Source organism: Labrus mixtus, chromosome 4 (assembly GCF_963584025.1).
Source record: "Labrus mixtus chromosome 4, fLabMix1.1, whole genome shotgun sequence".
In the NCBI taxonomy this organism is placed as follows: Eukaryota; Metazoa; Chordata; class Actinopteri; order Labriformes; family Labridae; genus Labrus; species Labrus mixtus.
The window spans coordinates 27,471,970-27,494,131 of NC_083615.1; the positions used below are offsets into that span (position 1 = coordinate 27,471,970).

At 44.8% G+C, this 22,162-nt stretch overlaps 1 protein-coding gene across 6 annotated transcripts in view; it reads right to left on the minus strand.

The window, feature by feature from the left end:
• The window catches only part of hipk2 (homeodomain interacting protein kinase 2), a 78,932-nt gene that overhangs the window by 7,397 nt on the left and 49,373 nt on the right, over nt 1-22,162 (minus strand). For 2 of the 6 annotated variants that reach the window (XM_061036704.1, XM_061036703.1), the window contains exons 3-13: nt 16,766-16,889; nt 15,965-16,084; nt 13,328-13,414; nt 9,798-9,982; nt 9,545-9,707; nt 6,721-6,946; nt 5,902-6,023; nt 2,932-3,062; nt 1,764-1,946; nt 1,301-1,624; nt 48-256 (exon numbers count right to left, since the gene is read on the minus strand). In XM_061036704.1, the coding sequence (XP_060892687.1) occupies nt 48-256; nt 1,301-1,624; nt 1,764-1,946; nt 2,932-3,062; nt 5,902-6,023; nt 6,721-6,946; nt 9,545-9,707; nt 9,798-9,982; nt 13,328-13,414; nt 15,965-16,084; nt 16,766-16,889 (1,874 nt within the window). Of the gene's footprint in view, nt 1-11; nt 257-1,300; nt 1,625-1,763; nt 1,947-2,931; nt 3,063-5,901; nt 6,024-6,720; nt 6,947-9,544; nt 9,708-9,797; nt 9,983-13,327; nt 13,415-15,964; nt 16,085-16,765; nt 16,890-22,162 lie in introns of all 6 variants that reach the window. The other 4 variants (XM_061036702.1, XM_061036699.1, XM_061036705.1 and 1 more) reach the window with 3 other exon arrangements.

A 22,162-nucleotide genomic window follows, 5' to 3' on the forward strand; every position in this document is an offset into this window, starting at 1 on the left:
CAGGCCTTTACCTGGCATGAGCCGCTCACACTCATTGGGGACCTCACCGTTCTGGGTTTTGAGAGGGGGGATGATGATGGTGCGGGGGTTTCCGTTGTTGTAGTTGTCCAGGATGGTGGTCTTTGTGTCGTAGCTGTTGTTGTTGGGGGGTCTGGACTCCACAGTGTATGGGCTGTTGTTGCTGGAACAGTCAGAGTCGGGTGAATCGTGGACCGTCACACAGCTGATGACATTCTTCCGCTGCTTCGTCGACGATCTGGAGAAAAGAGGAGGACAGAGAGAAATGTTTGTGAGAAATCAACTCGAGTGACTCAAAGCCATCAACACAATAATATAACACATGCTGGCAGTAATATCTTACTGCTGTCTTCTTCCATTTTGCTTCGTTTGAAGGGGATGAAAATAATTTTCATTTCTGACTTTGGGTGGAACCTGTTAGCATTTTAGAACTTCAGCTCAACGTCTTTAATGGTCATCTGATATCAGTGACACTGACATATGTTATCAAACATGTCTTATAATTTGGGCTGTCAACATGAACTACTTAATCGTGATTAATTTAAGTCTGAAAATAATCTATGAATTATTTTTAATCACAATTAATCTTGTGCTTTTTTTGTCCCTTCAGGCTCACCGTAGGTAGTCGTCCTCAGTGTCTCCCTGTAGTCTCAGTGATGTAAAAGAAGGACACTGCTGCTTCTTTGAATGTCTCATTTCACTTTAACAAACTCTCAGACAGCTCAGCTGACGAGCTCACACGGGGAAACACCAGGGCAGACATATTTTGAGAGCGAGAGCAACGAAGGTCCACTCAGAGACCCGGGTTGGAAATTGACTGACTTTATTTTGGCGTCTCTTTAGCATACGTTTTTAATTCTCTGACAACACGGAGAGCAGAGAAGGTGACACTGTCTTAACCTGCAAATACATTGGCAACATTTCAGTGTGCAGGAGTTTGTTTGAAAGTTTTGGTAATGGCAAAAAATGTCTCCAAAATGAGGTGATCTGGGCTTCTACTTTTCTTTTTTTACCATAGTAACGAAAAACAGGTATTAATTATGGCTCATTTTTACTGATTTTGGAAACAAAACTCTGGTACCATGGCAACCCTAAATAGATCTAAGTCAGCTGACACATGCCATGTTTTAAGACATGTCTCAGCTCTTGTCTGTGACTTCAATCCTCTGTAATGTGTTTTGTTTTGAAAAGTCACGTGGCTTTCACAAGCCTGAGGATCTTCAGCACCAACTTACAGTAACATGATTATCCCCTTTGTGATGCCTCAAAAACCAGAACTGACCTGTTTTTCTGTTTGTGATCGTCTTCCTCGTCCGTGTCACTGCTGATGGTGATGATGCTGACTGCGGGGCTGGGCGTGTCGGGGATGATTATGGTCTGTCTGGGGACATGATGCTGGTGCTGATGGTCGTGGGTGGTGCTGGAAGCTTGCTCCGCTTCGTTAACCCCCCAACTGCTGCCCCCACAGCCCTGCTGGGGCAGGCAGTTGGAGGTCGAGCCGTTCTGTAGCACAGCGCAGCGGGGAGGCGTGTTCTCCTTCACCCGCTTGGAGCGCTGCGGAGACAGCACCGCCTGAGAGGACGACACCTCATAGGCCGACATGTTCCTGATGGAGAGAAGAAATGACACAGATGAAGATCAAAGGCGTCCATATCAAAAGCCATGAGATGTGAAGAATCTCTTTGTGGTGATGTTCAGCTGTCAGTAGGATGATTTACAGTAAGTCTACAGTCATCTGAGCGTACCTGGCAGACATCTGGTGCTGTTTGCTCTTTTTGGAAGAGGAGTTGTTATTGGCTGGGGGCTGCCTCATTACATGTGCCACTCCAACATTTAGCGTCTGGTTTGATGGGAGAGTGACGTGGCCGGCTAACAATGCCGGCTGCTGCATGATGGGATTATAATGGCTGCCATGAGGATGGGGATTCCTGCAAACAGAAGACAGTTGCATGTTACTGAAATAACAATAAACCTGCATGGGAGGTGGTAAAGTACAAACTACTGCAGGATGTAAATGGATAAAAGAGAAGAGGGGTATTTCCTTCAGAATCCAGCAGGTGGCAGCAGCTAACTTTAAAAGCAGCTGAGGTTTAAAGTAAGAGAGGGAGTGAGGGAGGGAGGGAGCAGAGATGGAGGGCAGAGGAGCTGACACCAGCAGCTGTGGAGCGATAGCTCTGCAGAGGAAGTGCGACACTTTCCCAATCGTTTCTCTGAGGACAACAGAGCTGCCACTGGACAGGAGGGGGGAGGGCGGGTGGAGACAGGGTGTCTGGTCACAGATGGACAGCTCTGAATGTTTTTTTGAGCACTGATGGCCCCGGCTGTGGTGAACATACACATTATATACCTGCATCCTTGCCTTATCTCCCTGCAGATCGCCTTCTCCCATCTATCCATCTTTTTATCGAGTCATCGCAGTGACAGGCTGTACTCAACGTGATGTCTCTACGTGTACATATATCCCATCTCCCCGAGGTAAACCTGCTCTTATACAAGCACCAGTGTTCACATGGGGACTGTGATTCACTGAAGATAGAGGACAGGCTGTCACGGAGGTACAGGCTCCTCGGTCAATCAGTCTAATACAAAACCATCTTCCAATGGCACATTTTGACCTATAAAAGCCATAAAACCACTGCAGGCCTTTGGAATCAATTTATGTGACCTGTGCTACAGACTCGTGCCTGATGTTTTGTGTAGAAAGGTGATTTCACAAAGTGCTTTGTTTTCAGAGCTTTAAATGACATGTCAACCTATTGGATTGATTTATCCAGCAAAATCCTTTTGTGAAGTAGAATAAAAACTGGAGGCCACAAATATTCAGACATCAATGAATGCTCTCCAGATCCACAAATCAGTAAAGGTTAAGTCTGGCTTGGAGCGGTTTTAAAGTAAGGAAGCAGTGTAGTTCACCTCCAGTTGCCGAGTGGCTGCGTGCTGCTCATGGAGTCGGGGATGACAGTGGCATGCTGGACTGAGGTGTGGGTGAGCTGCTGCCAGGCTGGAGGCAACAGGATCTGCTGGGTGCCGCTGGGCCAGGCCTGCTGAGGAGGGGGGGGGGGGCACACGGAGAGGGGGGAGAAACGAGAAAATGGGGGAGACACAAATGGAGAGAAAGAAAGAACAGTCAGCTGCCATGTAACACAAAATCCAAGCTGTGACACTTATTGATTTTATTTTTAAAAAGGCTGACATGGGGCTGCAAAGTCATGCATGATTCACTTGACCAATTCATTTAGCTTGTCTTACTTTAAACTTAATAAATGCATGAATAAAAAGGAACCCATTGAACTTGGCTGATACGTTTTGGAGTGTTGTGATAAATCTCAATACGTTTTTCAAAAGTGAGTAACAGCTGGTTAAACTCGCTGCTGGGCATGCAAAATGAACTCCACCGGCTTCAAGGAGACATCCATCAACAAAAAGAGATAAGACCAGGACTTAATAAAGAAGTACAGCAGCTCCTCTCTGTGTGTGCATGTGTAAGAGTGAGTGCATGTGTGTGTGTGCCTGAGTGTTAGTGTGATTATGTGTTTGACTTGTGTCAAATCAGCCTATGTTCTAATTAAATCTGTAGTTCTGTTCAAGCTGCTGGGAGAGCAGCTACTTTGTATTTCTGATGCACAAGAGGAGGAGAAACAGGCATATTACGCCCCAAGATGTGCCAAGATGAGTGTGCGTGCATGCATGCCTAAGCGTGTTTGTGTGTTACTGTGTGTGTAACCCTAATAGTTTAATGCAGCTCTATTGATTAGCACTTTAATGTCAGGGCTAATGAATTGTTCCTTTAATACCATTTGCACATCTATTTACAACAGCATCAGTATGTGCTGCAGCACACACAGGTTTAAATAGAAAGAGAGAAGGACGATAAAAAAAAGGAAGAGAAAGAGAGAGAGAGAGAGCGAGAGAGCAGCAGCACACAAAATGCAAAGCAGATAATCGCTGCATGTGCTACAGTAGCTTTATTTTACCCTTGTCGTTTAACTTTATCTCCACCTTTATCTTTGTATTTTCGTGCAGGCTCTGCTCTGTCTCTTTCAATTCTATTCTGACACAAAGTAGCTGTTCACTCTGTATTCTGGTTTCTGGCTTGTGGAAGTTGGATTGTTTTTTTGTCTCAGGCACATTGAGTCAGAACCTCGCAGCCTGTTGTCTGAGTGCTGCGGGGGGGCATCTGCAGGCCAGCAGAGCTGCCTCGTCTGTGCTCCGATGACTGACAACTCTAATGGAACATTCTGGAGCTGGTGATGGTCTTTACATCCAAGACCACATCCACGGCCTTTTATCAACATGCCATTAAGACACTCTAATACATCCATCCATCTCCTGCTCCTCCGCCTCCCGCTCGCTCTATCTCCATTCCTGGCACTCTACATGCCTCTCTCGCTCTGCGTCTGCATTGTGTAACCAGCCTGTCTGCCCTGAAATGGTAACCCAGTTAAGAAGCCGTTTTCTTTCTTCTCATAGCCCACCATCACTATCAGCAGGCCCCGCTTGCCTCCCACCTCGACCTACACTCCCCGGGTGAAAACCCTTTGTCACCTCAGGGCTTTGAGAGCCCCAGCTCTCACTCCCCAATTGTTTCCACATTTTCTGCATTCCTGCTCCAGATAAAGGTCCTGCTGGTTTCCCCTGCTTCCCTCCACGGAGCCTCCCTTGCTCTGCACAACCCCGGGGAGCTCAAGGCCAAACTCGCACGGGTCCAATGTGGGCAAAGGGGTTGCATGGGCAACAGTGAGCAGTGGGTGGGTGCAGGCACAGGTGGGGAGCATGCAACCAAGAAGAAAACAAGGAGTCTGCCAAGACTGCGAGACCTCCCACAGTAAAGGAATAAACACACACACACGCAACACACCCAGTTATTAGGTGTGCTGCCTGCTGGCCTATATAAACCATCTGCTTACATTAACTATTGCCTGTCTTTGTTTAACATGTGTGCAGACAGGGGTGGATACCTGCAGAGCATGCTAGCAATGTGTGAGCTACACTTGCTGTTCATTTATGTACGATATCTAATTTTCATTAATCCATCATCTTCATGGATCCGTGATGTTGTGAATATTATGGTCATGCAGAGCCTCGTTCAAGCTTCCCCTGACCTCCCAGGATCCTCTGAGGCCTGTAATTTGGAGCGCCTGACTTGGAAACAGCCCTGGAGCTAATCACCATTTGGTATCTGACAGATTAACCCACCATAGAAACACAGGCGCGTACACACACTGACACACAGAGAGCTGCTGCCTCCCTGCCTGCCTACTGCATGATTAACTGGAGATAAGGGAGTGCTTCAAACTCCCCGGATTCTCAGGGATATTTAAAGCCTTCATGGAAATTTCCATAGGGAAAGAGATGGTGTGGTGATGGTAGAGATGTACAACATGTGTGTGTGTGTGTATGTGTGTGTGTGTGTGTGTGTGTGTGTGTGTGTGAGTATGTGTGTGTGTGTTTGAGGCAGTGCAGAGAGAGTGATGCTCAGTCACTCTCAGTTACGTCTAACAACAGTATACTAGCAGCTAAAGCTCCGGCTCCACTGTGCAGGCCCCGGTGACGGCCTGCTCTCTGAAAGGCTCCTGCCTTTTGTGTGCATCAGACCGTAGCAGCCTCAGCCTCCAGGAGAGCGGGGCAGAGGAAGAGGAGCGAGAGACAGAGAGGCAGGAAGCAATGCACAGGAGAGCTTGGCCTGAATGCGCTCAGGAAAAAAAAACAGCTGCCAGCAGGGGCAGGGTCACGAACATTGAGTGATTTCCAGCTTCCATCGACGGATGCTATTCTTAGTGGAGGCTTATAATGCATGCTGTTCCAAGTCTAACAGGCGGGAGAATTGTTAAGACCCCAAGAAACTATGAGGTCTTTCTCTGTGATGCTGAAATCTCTTCCTACCTGTGTGAGCAGACCCGGCTGGATCTGAAGAGGCTGGGCACCAGGGGCCTGGGTCACTATGGGAACAGCATTCTCCATCCGCACAGAATAACCGGTGTGCTTGGAAGGGGACGCCTGCAGCCCTGCACATGAACAGAGGATGTAAACAAACACACATAGCAATATCCCCCCCATCTGTCATTTAAAAAAAACCAACAGCCTGCCGTCTGTTAAATACAGTGACAGAAAAGATAACATGTTCTATATGCACACTGATTAATCTGCATTCAACAGATGTCAAAATCCTTCTGCTGTGTTCAAACATAGCGACGCCACTTAGGAAAACAAAAACAGTAGTCATGGCAATGGTATAAAAAAGCCGTTTCTAATAATGGAGATTATTTTTTATCACCAGTCCCACAGAAAGAATAAATAAAAAAACTAGAAGATGCCTCGGAGCTTTTCTGCCCTCCCAGAGCAAACACAGAGGAGACAAAGGGGGCTGAGTAAGCGTTACACAAAGATACAAATATCATTTCAAATGATTAATTGCCTCATTAAGTTATCATTGAATCACAGTTTGTATGGCACGATTGACACTGCCTTTGGCACCGGAAAAACAAACAGAGTCACCATAAAGGGACAAACGTCTGTGCACTGAGATGGAATAATAAAGAAAACAAAGCAGTGCAGTACGTGTGGTAACAAAATAAAAGCAGTTAAATCTGTTTTTTCTTCATATTATGGTCTGTTGTAGAGGAGGTACTTTCTGTTTTTGCACAGATGACCAGATATCTATCCATTTAGACTAATGCATAGTGACCGGTGAGTCCTCCTTACCTTGAAAGCCAGGTGGGCAGACGATGAGCGCCTGCTGGAAGGGGTCAGGCCGGGCAGCGCAGAGCTGTGGAGCCCCCGGCTGCAGGGGCATGCTCCTCTGGGCCACGGCTGCCATGGAGGCAGCGGAAGGCTGGTAGAGTGCAGATTGGTAGTTTAGTATGGAGACATCAGGACTTGCAAAGGAAAGGGTGGCATTGTTGGTGGAGGAGGGAGCCAGGTTGGTGGCCTAAAGGAATGATGGGACCAAAATAAAAATCATGAGCGTGGAGGTTCTGATGGGAATGACAGGGGAGTGGAAGTGCTCCAAGGAAGCAGGCATGGCATAAAACAGAAAGGTAAAAATATTCTCACAAAACAATGCACACCAAAAAAAGAAGTAAAAACAACATCCAGATCAAGAGAGGATGGATGGCAGTGCATCATTAATGGAAGCTGATTGAAGAATAAAGAAGTAGTAGAACTGATTTGATCGCGTCTTAAAATATGCAGACCGTTGATTTGATTAATTAGGAGAGAAAGAATGTGTGCAGGGATCCAATCAATGCAACAATTCAAAGAATAATCAACCATCAGGGAGAGAATTTGCCACCAGAGCACATTCAGACCGAGACTTTGATAATTGTGCATCAGTTCTCAGGTATCTGAGCTTTATTTTTCTGACTGCTTCTTACTTTAACCTCTTGCACATTCTCTTCTTTTGAACTCTTTGTATTATTTTTATTCTTATTTTGCATTATTTAGCTCCTTTCCAAAGCAAAGACCAACTTTAACCTCAAAGGGCTGGAGAATAACAGGCTTGGAGACTTTGAAAAACAAGCATTAAAAATAAACAGAAAAGAGATAAGAGTCATTCTAAGCTCCTTTTTTTATTTCATACTCTGCTTTACTACATTCAGACACAATGGCTTTTTTTTTTGGGCTATAACTTCAGCTCTTCTATTTTTACCGCCGACCACGTGAAGAATGTGTGAACTTTTACCACCTCTGGTGTTTCCTGGTAAACAAAGCTCACTTCTTCAGTAATGCACAGCTACATGTAGAGAGTGAGTGCATCCTCTGAATACTGACTGATCAATGATTCTTTACATGTCTCATCACACGATTCAGCAACAATTAAGCACACAGCAGCATAGAGCTCTCCCACGTCATCACACTTAAATGACGATCAAATTATGAGTCTGTTTAAATGTAGATGCTCCAGAATCAATATGAGCCATTATCATAAGCATGCAGAAAAAATGTGACATTTCATGTTACAGCTTTACTATGTGGCCTGCAAATCAATACGGCTGACTTATTAGTATTATTTCACAGCTCACGGCCGTCGTGTAATTATAGAAGCTTCTGCACCTCCAGCATGACTTGACCATTAAAACGAAACGAGGAATGCGAGGACTGCCTGTGACTCTCAGAGATACAAACAAATGCTTTGAAGAGCCACAGTTTGCTCAGCTTGTAAGTACTATTTGCTCCTCTCGTCTAATTTTAGCCCTTTCATTAAGCGTACGGAGAGGCGAAGGGAAACACAGAGACGGCGCTTTCATTTTTCATTTGCTCTCTTTAGCGTGTTCGATAAACACCAGGGGAGGGAACATAATCAATAAGGCGCCGTGGCATTCATCATACACAAGCACGGAAGCAGCAAAAACACAAGCCAAAGATGCATTCCAGCCTTGCAAATGAATGGAGTTGGATAAATCACTAACTTAAGTCTGTCTATATGCCCTGAGAGCCCGGCGCAGAAAAGACAAGCGGAGGGAGTGTTAATCCATTTAAATCACAGCAAGACAGGGTTTTTGTCGCATGCTCCACAGTGTGAGCCGGCTCGATATAGTTGGTGATAAAGAACTATGTTTACTAAAGAGAAGGGGTTGGAGGAAGGGGGTTGGAGGGGGGGGGGTGGAGGAGTGGTAACTAAGCCCAATCTGGAAAACCTTGCAAACCGAGGCAGGGTGATTCCGGCATAAGCCGAATGTCAGCAGTTTCGATTCACAGACGGTACAGGAGCGAAGCGGTAAAGCACCACAGGCTCAACCCGGAGAAACGGTGAGGGAGGAAAAGAAGAGAAGAGGAGACCGAGGAGGACCGGAGCGAGAGGAGGGGGAAAAGGAGAGGAAGCCTGGTAAAGGGATTCTTAAGGCCTGAAAGCCCCAGAATGCAAGGCAAGCAGGAAGTGGGGGCTTGTCATGTGTGTAATCAGCACTTTGTGACAATCCCACAGGACCTGAGGCACAGACCGAAATGCAGGCAGACAGATATACATCCATGCAAGGCAGAAAGGCAGGCCGGTAAGCATGGAAACGTGCAGACAGACGGGAAGAATGGGGAGGAAAAAAAAAATAGAACAAAGAGACAAACAGCAGCTCACGCTCTGCTAAGCTGTTCAACATCAGACAAGTGAGTGTTTAAAACACAATTATTTGCTAAAGACAGCATGCGAGGGGAGTGTTAGGAACATCCATCTGTCATGTTGTTGCTGGAGGATTTCAGCCTGGCTCTAATCATCTATTATGATGCACATGAGTTTATGAAGACATATACTGAAACGTGTAAAACACTCAAGAATTGTCATGAATACACTCTGCAGGACTCCTTCTCTTAAGAAGTCGTGTGGACTTCCACTTTAATCTGTGCTTTTTATCGACTTCCAGCAGCATATGTTACGCATGTTTTTCATTCATAATTCTAATGGAGCAGAGCATGAAAATGCAGGAAACCAAAGCTAAACTGATTTACATACTGGTGAGTGCATGCATCAAATGGGCTGTGTGTGGTTGCCTAACCCCCTCATGCTGGGTGAGAGAGTGTTTGTTTCGTGATGTACCTGGCTGTGCACAGTGTTCAGCTGGTTGTTGAAGGTCATGGTGAGGTTGGTGGAGGTGCTGGGGGCCACGTGGGCGATAAAGGGTGTCTTGCTCTGGTTGACTGTGTCGTACATGTTGACACGGCGCTTGCAGATCTCCATGTTTTGGAAGCAGGACTTGACGCTGCGCAGAGAGACAGAATGAGCACTTACTGTATAACAGACTGGTTATTAATATAAACAACAACAACAACATGGTCTGTTGGCCTCGTACTGTGTGCTGTGTGGGAAATCGAGGAGGTGCGTCATCGTCACAAAGGGGTGGTTGAGCGTTTCGATGGGGGTGATCCTCTTGTCTGCGTCGATGGTCAACATCTTGGTCAACAAGTCGATGAACTCCCTCCTGTCGGCCTTCTCCGCCAGCATGTCGCTGCCCTCCAAGTCTGACGTCATGTTCACCTGGAGACGCCAAACAAACACACAAAACGTCTCAGCGTTTACAATGACTTACTGAGGATTCAAGGCCCCCCGAATGTTCCTGCAGTGCCAGAAAGAAAAATCTCTCCGACAGAATATTCACATACAGAGGCATATTAATACTCACAAGGCCTCATCAGTTAGTGTCTCAGTGTGTGTGTGTGTGTGTGTGTGTGTGTGTGTGTGTGTGTGTGTGTGTGTGTGTGTGTGATAACCTTGCACCTTTGTGACATTTTAAACATTTGCACTTGTATTTTTAGCACCACTTGAGATGTTTCCTGGCGCCTTCACTGAGATTTTTATCTATTCCTGAGACGTGAAAGCAAACAAAAAAACATGCACCCGATAAATGCAGCCATTGGCACGTCGTTCTGAAACCCCTTTTCACAAAGAACACCATTTTGTGTGCACCTCTGAGGACGGTGACATGAGACAACTTAACCCATATATCTAAATATGTTCTGGAGCAATTCTGGGAAGCCGCTTTGGAACATCGTGTTGCTTCAGCTGTATTAAACATTGCAGCTTATGTCGTGAATAAGTTCTTGGCAGAGCGGATTTTTGCTCCATGAAGAGCTACTGGGCTTTACTTACAGACTTGTCATGTCGGGTGATAAATGAAGAAAGTGGGGCAAGGTCACGTTATAGCGATTCTGAGCATTAGCGAACAAGCTGATTTTCAGACGGTGGAGGACAGAGACGGGGGACGAGGTGGCAGCAGACAGCCAGCCTTGTTTATTGTAGCTGCCATGCAGAGGTAGCAGGCCTGTTTTTTTAATAAAGACGCGGCGCTTATCTGTAGGCCTGCTCCAGGGGCTATCAGATGTGCTGCCAGTCAACACCGCAAATCTGATTCAATTCTCTTTTCTCTATGCAGGTTATTCAGACTCTGTAACCATTCCTCTCCTGCTCGCCATCTCCACTGGCTTTGATAAAGGAATAATCTGCAGAATGGGTGAGAAATAATCACACTGTCCTCTGGCAAGCAGGAGAGATGACTTTGGGAAGTAAACACACGGTTTGGTTGAACATCCACAGCAGGTGAGAGGTGGCTGAGCTGCGCCCTAATGACCAGATTGTTCGCAAAAATAATTCACCTCACATCCTTCCACTGGAATTACTAGATTTAAAATATGCTCATGTTTTATTGCTTATGGATAACGGCATTAATAACATTTTCCACTTCTAAATGAAAGTAGAAATCGCCTCCCAGAAACAGTTAGGACGAGGAGCTTCAACCAGCACGGTCAGCCTTGCGTGTCTTGCATGTCAACGTGTGTTTATGGAGCCACATCTGTGCAGCGCGGAGCTCTGACATGCTGCTCTGGAGAGCGGGCAGCCATGGCAGATGTCGAGCAGTGAGACAGATCGGGCCGCGCCTCGGGAGACGTGGAGCCTCGGCATGCAGAGGTAGCAGGCCTGTCTTCTTGCAGCAGCAGAAACTAACAACGTGTGCAGATTTAGCCATAAACTTTATTTCCTCAGCGGAAGGAGAGGAGGAGAGGAGAGGAGATGTGTCGTTATGAACGCGTGTGATAAAAGAACTCAGATATTGAAGGATTGCAGATCAAAGTGAATCCAATTTTTCCGAGCAGCGTCGGCCTTCCTTCCGTCTACATCCCAGCCTCCAGCGAGGTCCTGCAATGGCTGTTAGTTGGTGTCTGATTTACTCAAATTAGATATACTTGTGACTAAAGCCTCCCAACATTTCCCACGACTGAAAGGAGGTTCATTATCTCTCCCTGGCACCCAGCCCCCTCTGTCTTTCAGGGCCTTCAGCTATATCATCCATTATACACGCAGACACAGATGTCCACAATGCTGACTTGTTTATATGGTCGGGATGGTGAGATGGGGGCAAAATAAGCAGTTTTCTCCCACATTAGGCTTGTGCAGCTCTGCTGTGACTCCTCTGTGTTTTCATGGTGAGCTGAAGACGGGGACACAGAGCTTGAAGCGTAGGAGACTGAGATGACCCAGGGGATATCATACCAGTGCAGGTTGGTTTCATTAAAATCCAGTGCTGCATGTGTGTGTGTGTGTGTGTGTGTGTGTGTGTAGCTGTAAATTCAGCAAGCCCAGGCAACGATACTATCTTGTCCCAGCTGACTGCATGCTATTCCAGACAGGCCTGACATCGGCCCGAGGCGCTACTGGACAACCATAATTGTCTCCATCACTTAAGTCACTGTATGTGTTATGTACCCACATGCACAGTTTGCGCAGTCTGCTGCTGGCTGTCTGTGGCCATATTCCAAACAGAAACAATTCACCTGCTTAGCTCTTATCTCTCTTGGGCTATCAGAGGCAGGATCGAGGCGCATGATGACAAGAGAGTACTGTCACAGCTTCGAAAAGGGTCCTGGAAAGAACATTGTAATTTTCCATGAGCGCTGCCATGTGTGCCAGCAGGACCAGTATTTGGCCGAGCGAGGGCGAACAAAACAACAGTCACTATCGCCTCACTGTCACGCACGTACTATCAAGATGTCATGGCTGCATGTGAACTTTCCAGCCACGGAGAGAGATGAACTCCCTCTGAGTCAAAGTGTCATAAGATCAGTTTGCAGTGTTTTTCCATATTTATATATATATATATATATAGATATATATATATATATATATATCTAAAGCCTCTATTTAAGTCACTTCCTGGGGTTATGCAAGACCAATCTAAACAAACAGATTCCCACAGGTGACATGTCGGGCTGCAGAGGGAGAGAGGCGAGCAGACACAACACTATGCACGACCCGCTGAGCTGGTGTGAAAAAGGGGGAGGGGACTTCTGGAACATGTTAGACGAGCAGAGGGAGTCAAACCTTTTGTGGCCCCGCCCTCGACATGATCACATGTTCTATAGACGTACAAAGTGGGGGGCATAGCCACAACACTTGCATCCAGCTTGAGTAAGAAAGCAAACTGCACATATCAAACACGCTAACCAGCCCTGCCACATGTTCAGCTCCAATGTCAGTCTGTAACTTATTAGACAGCGGTTAAGTAGAATGAGGGGCAGAGTGCAGGAGAGGGGTTTTCTGTGAACAGCTGCTTTCATTTCACCCTGTAAAAATTCAATGTAGCATGCACAGCGGCGATAGATCTGGAGACCAGGCTTTGGCAGCGTAAATATTTTAAAGGATTTCACATATTTGATTGATAATTCTCAGGATGTGATCGATCAAACTGCCCCGGGACATCAGCAGACCCGTCAGTGGGAGCTTCAAATATGAGGAGGTTAAAGACGGAGGCAAAGCAAATCCTAACATCTCATGTCCAGGTTTTGGTGAAGTGAGGATGTGTGCTTTGAAAAAAGCTGAACAGCATACCTGCGCCATGTCATCCAGGCAGTTGAAGATGTACTTGCGAGCCTCCTTGGACTTGATCCCTGTTTCACCCTCGTGGTCCTCCGGAGTCTGTTGGAGACAAGAAGCAGATGTTCCTCTCATATCCCATCACACTTCCCCTCTGGAAACGCACTATTTACATTTGGCTCATTACAGCCTCTTGTTGTTGATGTGCAGCAGGACTCGGCTTGCCCTCTGAGCAACCCTGGGGTAGCAAACAAACACTCATCTAACAGCTAGGGAAGGTGGGGGGGGCACACACTCCAATGCTGAGACAAAATACGAAATTGAAAGTGCACTGCACATACTCTGGTTTCACACAAGCACACATTTACTAAAACTGAATCATAGTCCACAGAAAAGCATGAACAAAGGATGCACACTTAAAACGAATCTGTGTTGAGTATAGAAACCTCTTAAAAGATCATAGTGTATCTTTCAAACTACAGCAGCTGTAAACACAAAGTGAGTAAGTCAAATGAATGCTTATCAATCTACCTTCCCACTTGGGTTAAAATGTTTTTAGGGTGCCGTTTAGTCTGCAGTGGTAAACTTCAAGCTCTAGAAAAACAACAGGAGTTTCACTTTTCAAAATACAAGCTAATATCGTTCTGTTTCTCCTAATGCCTTACATACACCAGAAGATTTTTACTAAGGTTTTAAAAGACTTGAAAGTCTGATGTCTGACACCCTCTCATATGTAAAGACAATGTGACACTGAGTACGATTGTGCAAGAGACTTGGGGAACTCGCAGGGTCAAGCACTGCAAGACTACAACTAGCTTCTTTTTGAGATTTCTTCCCATCATGCATAGTGGTCTTTAAATACCACTAGGCATTAACTCATTCAAATCAATCCACAATAAGAGGGGAAAAAACCCTACATATGTGGTGACATTATTTTTGACATCGTCTAAATTTGATGCATTTGAAGATGATCTGTTTTTGCAAGTCCATGAAAATATATAAAACTCTACACATTAACACATGTACCACTTTCAGGATGAATCAAAAAGGTTCATTAGATCCTGAATGTCATGTAAACTTTACACCATGTTGACTAGTTTGCAGCTTCCTGTTTGTTGCTGATAAGACTGCTCCTATTGGTTGTTGACTAAGGTCACCCCTTTGAAAAACGCAAGTAGCATAAGACAAGACTAAAGACCTGCGATAATATTAAACCTGTTTGATTTTATTGTAACGCTAGAACAAAGTAAAAGACTGCCTTAAAACAGCTCGGCTTGATTTTTAAGACGACCTCACACCAAACGACCGAGATCAAGGGAGCTCGCCCCAACTCGAGCAAAACTCTCACGATTTTATTCCCACTTTGGAAATTTGTCTGTGACTTTGTCATATGGTGTAAGGCCAGCATTCCCTTGAATGTTGTTGTTCACTCTTATCTTCAGGAACTTGTGTTTAAACCAACAGGGTTGTGTTTTAATTCCTCATAACTCAATAGGTCATGCACCTTTAAGAGGAGACTGAAAAATTCTCCAGTTTCAGCTAAAAAAACAGGAGAAGTCGTGCAGCTTCTGCTGACAGCTGCTAAAAGCCCATGGGCAGCATGCATGACAGCATGTACACTATGTACTACTCTGTGTTTTCATATGTGCTCATTTATAAGACGAGTCATCATCAGTTGTTGTCAGTGAGGCATGTTACTGAGATTTAAAGAAAACAAATGCATACAGCTCTTTGAAAGACATGGCACAGTACATACCACACCCTGCAGAGATGGATCGCTATTTACAGCTCGATAGGGTCAAGTGGCCGACATTGAAAGACAGTGAGTACATGTTATTTTGAGACACTTTGCCAAGTAAAATTTGCTTTAAACTAGAGGCCGACTGATTAATCAGCCAGCCGATAATATCGTCCGATATTAGCTTATCCAGTGACTATCGGTATCGGCTAATTTTATCGCCTATGTGTGCAGAGATTACTAGATTTATTTAGCAGTCAAAGAGCATTTCATTTGAGTTTCATTGTATAACACTAGCTGTTCCCTTTCACCAGCAGAGGGCGTTGTATGGATTACTACAAGCATTGTCACTCTCCAGATTGTCAAGCAGTGACGCACGTTCATGCGCAGTTACATTCCAGTTGAGAGACTATATATCTATATCTATTCCTTCAGATCCAAGAAAGATATCGGCCAATATATATCGGTATCAGATATTTTTCCTCTCCCCAATATCCATATCGGCCCCAGATATCCATATCGGCCCCAGATATCCATATCGGTCGGGTCCTACTTTATATTGCTATACATTTTGCTTCATGACTTGGCTTTTTTTGCAGTTATTATCTCAAGATGTTTAGCTGGACTTGTCGGCTACATGTGGCTTAAAATAATTGTAATGAGATATTTTTGACAATAAGTTTGACAAATAATCTTCCTAAAATTAGATTTCCCCTGCAAATCTTCTCAAATCAGCTCTCATTACCCCTTCACCTTGGTCACCTCCACAAACAGGGCTGTTAATGGCTCATACGGTGTGGCCACAGTTCCTTACATATCCACAAAAGATATTGCCTGCAAAAAATATCACCCATTCTTGGAAGTTTATTTTTGGTGCTTGGAGTTTGTGTGTTTGTGTGCATCTGAATTTGTACCTTAAGTCTCCAGAGAGGATAGGTGGAGTCTGTCTCTCTGTTGAAGAACCTGGTGGTCTTTGTCCCTGCACTCAGCAGATACTCTGCAGGCAGACCCTGTGTCTGTGAGATGTACCGGATCTGCAGGACAGAAGATGGGGAAAAGCATGTGAGATTTTTCAAACACCACATGCATGATTGAACCATGCGTCTCATCTAATTGGGGAACACTGTGAATCTTTCCTGCAGATGAAGAAAAAAAAACAAGGTTAAAACTTTAGGAAGGATGCTCCTTTGGCACTTTAAAATCTTCGCTGACATTAACTTCGCCAGACTTATCTGGTTGAAATATGTAAAGCACCAAAACATGACCTCAGCTCAAGAGTCTGAGATTGATTCGAGACTTGTAAATGAGACACTTTGCTAAGTTTTTGGGCTTGTGAAAAAATCAGGCGAGCTTGTTCAGTGATGGAGCACAACTTGCTCAAGGTTTCCCCACTGAGCCTCGTCTGACTGATAGAGAGAGGGGAGTGCGGCAATGTCTTGCTCTGGAGCACAGGGGCTGCGCTAATTGGACAAGTGGCTCTGTGGCATCTGTTCAGATAAACAGGGAGGCTGCGCAAGCATCATCAGGGGGATGTCAGGGGGATATGAGAGGCATCCCGCCCTGCCAAACGCACACACCAACACACACTCATTGAGAGAAAACACAGAGATGCATACACAAAAACTTGGATGCATGGGTCAATCATTCAAGCACACAGCAGCTAGCTCAGGGGGTCAGGAGACAGTTTGAAGGTCCAATCAGTCATTATGTGTTACCTGATCGTACTCTGAGGCTCCGGGGTAGAGGGGCCATCCCAGGAAGAGCTCAGCTATCACACAGCCCAGGGACCACATGTCTATGGCCTCACAGAACGGCAGGCCCAGGATGATCTCTGGAGCCCTGTGGGAAGAAGAAACACATGGTATGGTAAGATATCAGATTTTTAAAAAAATATTTAAATATATAATACCACACTGAGCGCTTCTGGTGCTTTAATAAAACCGTAGTTTGTATCGTAACTGTGCCATGAATAGAGAAAATAGAGAGGAGGCTCTTTTCACTCTTTTAATGAGCTCATGGAGAGCAGCCCAGTGTAGTGCACACAGGGCTGAGGAGGAAATGATCTAAGCTTCACATGTAGGAGGGAGCTGTCAAGTCAAGTCAACTGAAATTCATTTGTAAACCACGTTTAAAACAGGGCGAAGAAAAAAAAAGTGCTTCACAACAAAAGCAAATTAAACAGTGTAAAAAAATAATAATAATAAAAAATAAATATCAAGATAGGAACAATAAATAATGCAAAAATCTATGCAATTCTTGAAATGTTGTTCCACAAACAGGGACTCACACCTGAAAAAGCACGGCCAACCCCCTGAGTCAAGCCAGAGGGACGACGAGCTGAGACCGCTCGGAGGAACTGAGTGATTTTGTTGGTTGTACAGAAGAGGTCTGATAAATATGAAGGAGCTGATCCATCAAGTGAACAAAAAAATTGGAAATATATTCCAAAACCAACAGGGAGCAAGAGGGCCGAGGCAGGTAACGGGGAAGATATGTTTTTGGGTAGCTGTTAGAAAATCTGCAGAAAGCAGTGTTCTGCACGTGCTCAGACGGGACAGGGAGGACTGACCGACCCCCCATTAACAGAGAGCTTCACTATAGCAGGAGTCCGTCCACTAAGGCTGTTTAAATGTTCCATTCATTGATACTTTTGGATACAACAAGTTTTAAAGTGATTTCCTAAATGATCCATAGTATTAAAAAGTACCAAAGCTTTAAAAAAGATACAGATATTTTAAACACAAACGGAGAGAGAGCAGCGGTGATCCGTTCAAGTAACGGGTCTGCAAACACTAATGTTTCTCTAATCCATCTGGTGTCTCATAAAGATGTAAAAGTTGAGAGCAGAGGAGGAGACACTTTCTTCAATTCTACAAATATGTTCACACTGAAATGTTGCCAACACGTTTGTGCATCTTTTACAGCGCGAAGGAATTTTTCCTGCAATTTTGGTCATTAAGAACAAGTAATAGCCCAATATGGGGTGCTTAGGGATTCTATTTTAGTTGCTGTGGTGTCGAAACAGGTATTGATATTGTTTAACTTTCCCAAAGCCAATGCAATAAAATAAGAAAACACACAGAGGAGCATATTTTCCACAACTCCATCCAAAGACAGACCATGCAATAATTGGGCAATGTCTGCAGGCTGACCACTTAATGTGGCCTTTAAAAAGCCTTTTTTCAAATATGACTTTTCACTGTGCCACCTTGAAGATCCTGTAACTGATTGATAACCCTGCAAGAGCACCAATCACAGGGCTCCATTTCAGATTGACAGAGATTGTGCACAGAAGGAGGAGTATGTATGCCGAGTCTCCTAGCACACAGGCTGACATGTTACCCCATAAAAACAAGAAGAACATAGATGTTCTGTAGAGCATGCACTGAGCTCCAACCAGGCTTTAAGTAGGCCTATACATATACATTCATACTTCTTCCTGACACTGTCAAATGCACATATTAATATGGAAAGTGTTCATATCAGAGGTAGTTTAAACAAATATCTATCATTTGTAGAAAAACAAGAAAACAAGCTGCAGTTTCTGATGCGTAGAAGTCCGATACAATCTCCAAATAAACTTCTTGAACAGCAACTGAACCCCTCTCCATACATCTATTAATAACATGTTAACAGCATGCTGCAGGAGCTTAAGGGCTGGAAAGTTTCTCATTCAAAGCATGGAGTTCATAATGCTGATTGCCGTAACCATGGTAACTAGGCTAGGACTCCCCCACCCTTCTTCTAAGCCTGAGTGGGCTCTGGCAAGGTTTTGGTCGCAGAGAGAGGGAGACGGGGGGGGGGGGGGGGGGGGGGGGGGGTCTGGAATCGGTCCTGCTGGAACCGTAGGAACCAGGGAAACAGAGAATGTGGAAAAACAGCATGTGGGGGGGGGGGGGAGCACTATAGGACTTTATCGGCCTGCAGTGGGGTGATAGGTGAGAGCTGAAGGGGCAGCTAAGGGGTTTTTGAGGAGAACTGAACATACCTCACGTACTTACAGTAAAAGCATAATTCTCACTGTAGCCCCCTGCCCTCTACTCACAGCACGCTGATGAAAATGCAAAGTGAAAGGAGGGCACACGCGGTTGACTGTATTATCAGCTATGTCTAATATAGAAAGGCGTCGGGAGCATAGATGATGAGAAACTACAGAAAAAGAGAAATAGCAGAGATGCAAATAGAGCAAGTGAGTGGGAGAAGCACATCATCGCTCAGTGAAGAACTCCGCTCACAGGCGGTGGATATTGGGGTCTCAGGGGCAGCAGGGGAACAGACACCCAGACAAACACTCTGGCAACAGTATCTCAGGGCACCATTACACAGCAATACAAAGACACCTTCACACACAATGAGCCGAGATGTCTGTCAAGGGGGCTGCCAGGGACATAAAGGAGCCTGCGAGGGACGATAGCAGAGGGAACGTCGAGCTCTGATGAAGGAAGGCGAGAGAAAGAGATGGACATGATGAGGACGCAGGTCAGCATGGTTAGCCTGTTAGAAAAGCTGCAGAGTTTCACTGAGGACATTAGAGAGAGAGGGAGCGTAAACAGCTGTGTACACATGTGGACAGATACATGCACCATCTAAAATGCACTGAGCATCACAGTCAAAATGAAAAGGAGGGGCGCCGGGTCGATTTTGTGTCCTTTTTAACCTTCATCAGAAAATGCAACAATCGAACTTAAGGAACAGCTTATAGTGACATAAGTGGGTCTAAAAAGAGGATCCTAAAGGAGCTGAAGTCAACATAGGGAGAGGTTTTCTGGCTAAAGAGGAGAGGGACCATCCAGCTTGTTATCAGCTCTCAGTCCAAAAACCAGCATTCGTGATGGTGTGAAGGTACATTAGTGCACATTTGTGAAGGCTCCAGTAAAGCTGAACCATATTTACAGGTAGAGAGTATAGAGCCCTTCTTTTTCAGGGAAGGCCTTCTTATTTCAGCGAGACAATGCAAAACCACTATCTGGACATGGTACAACATCCAATATTTCTTTGGAGACAAGGTCAGTTTGAACTTTTGCAGAATCTGAATTGAAATCACTTTTACACTTTCTAGACAAAAGCTCCTAAAAACTCACTTTTTCAAAGTAGTGACAGGGGCGATAAAAGACTGGAAAAGTGATGAAATTCCTAAATAAAACACCTGCTGGAACATCTCACCGTTAACAAGGTTAACTGGCAACAAGTAAGTGACATAAGTGGGTCTAAAAAGAGGATCCTAAAGGAGCTGAAGTCAACATAGGGAGAGGTTCATAATGGTGTAGCGGTGCATTAGTGCACCTGGCTAACCTGCATATTCAGTAATGCTGAACCATATTTACAGGTTTAGGAGCAACATATGCTGAGAGTAGACCACTTCTTTTTCAGTGAAATAAGACGAATGACACACTGTTGAACAGCTAGAAGCCTATATTAAGCAAGAAGGGTGAAACATTACACAATCAAATGACAGAAACGTGTCTGCTCGCTTTCCAAAACACTCGTGAAGTGTTGTTCAAAGAAAAGTGATGCAACAGAGCGGTACAAAGGACCCTGTCCTAGCTTATTTGAAACATGTAATTGGCATCAAAATCCAAAAGGGCACATCCAAAAACAACAACATTCCTCAGTTGGACATTTAAAATGTTGTTCAGTTATTTTTCTATCAAGTTTGGGCCATCAGGGTTTTGTAAATCACATTCTGTTTTGATTTAAATCCTTCAAACCGTCCAAACTTTTTAGAAAATGGAGTTTCACAATTCACTGAGCACATGGAGTTGTATTCAAAAACAATCATTTGTACCTTCAGCTCTTTTTATCAAACTATACATGCAGGCAGATGTCTGTAGTCCTTACTGTAATGTTTGCTCTTAGACATTTCTAGGATATTAACTAGTGTTGTAGTCAAGACCACAATAACCGAGACCAAGACATACCTGAGACCAGAGTGCTCCAAGACCTAAACAAGACCAAGACATTTAGGGATCGAGACAGAGACAAGACCAAGACCATAAATATCACTGAAAAATCATCATCTTGTGTGCAGGGGGCGTCACTCACTAAGACCATAACACCAAGACCTTCAAAAAGTGGTCTTGAGTGCGGTCTTGAGACCAAGACCAATTTTGAGTACTCGAACACTAATAATACTTACTTCTGAAACCAATACACTGTAGCGCAGCCCGTCACGTGTTTGTCATCTCACACATCTCTGCACAATAACACAGAACTTGAACCCGTCTTATTTGCATGTGTATGAGTTCTCCTAAACACTCAATTTGACTTTGAGAAACCAAAAGTCTGTCTCAGTCACTGCACGCTGCAATGAGTGAAGTCTGTTCTCACAACATGTTGCTGTTTTTCTGAGTTTTTTTTTTACTCAGCTGCGAGGAAATTCTCCCCATCAAAACACATTGTGGAGATGAAAGCCGCAGGAAACCCTTTCATCAGAAGATCCTTCAGATCACTGTGACTGCAGAGTACACATGCAGGACCTTCAACTTTCCCCCCCTTTTTTTTTTTTTTTTTTTTTACCACAAACTGAACTTAGTGACTCTCCAACAACAAGCAACAATCACCAACAATCATGTCATTGCAGTTTGTAATATACAGCTGAAACATGCAAAACAAAAAACTGTTTTCAACCTCAGATGGGGCTAAAATAGAGCAGCATTCAACATTATTAAAGAAAGGTGGCTAAACAAAAAAAGATTTAATTGAAGCCTTTGAAGCACTGGGTCTTCAGTTTAGGACAATTTATATGCAAATGTGTACAGATGTGTACAGATGTGTGCCTCCAGGACTTTGTCCCTGTGCATGTTGGAGAGATTTTCTGGTGTTGATGTTATGCTTGGATCCATTTTAGCCTGAACCTTCCTGGGTTATGCTCCAGTGCTCTACTTAGCCTGTTCTCATGGCTCCTCCACCGAGAGAGAGAGAGAGAGAGACAGAGAGACGGAAGCAAGGAAGGAGGAGAGTAAGCAGGTTGCTCATGATATAAAACCACAAATGCAAATCTGCCACTTCTGTGACATGCAAAGCGCCCCACTGCTGCTGCAGCTGCAGGCCTTTCACCGGCAGTGATAAACAGCACACGCACCTTTGCTCTTTTCCTTCCTGAGGTAGAAGAG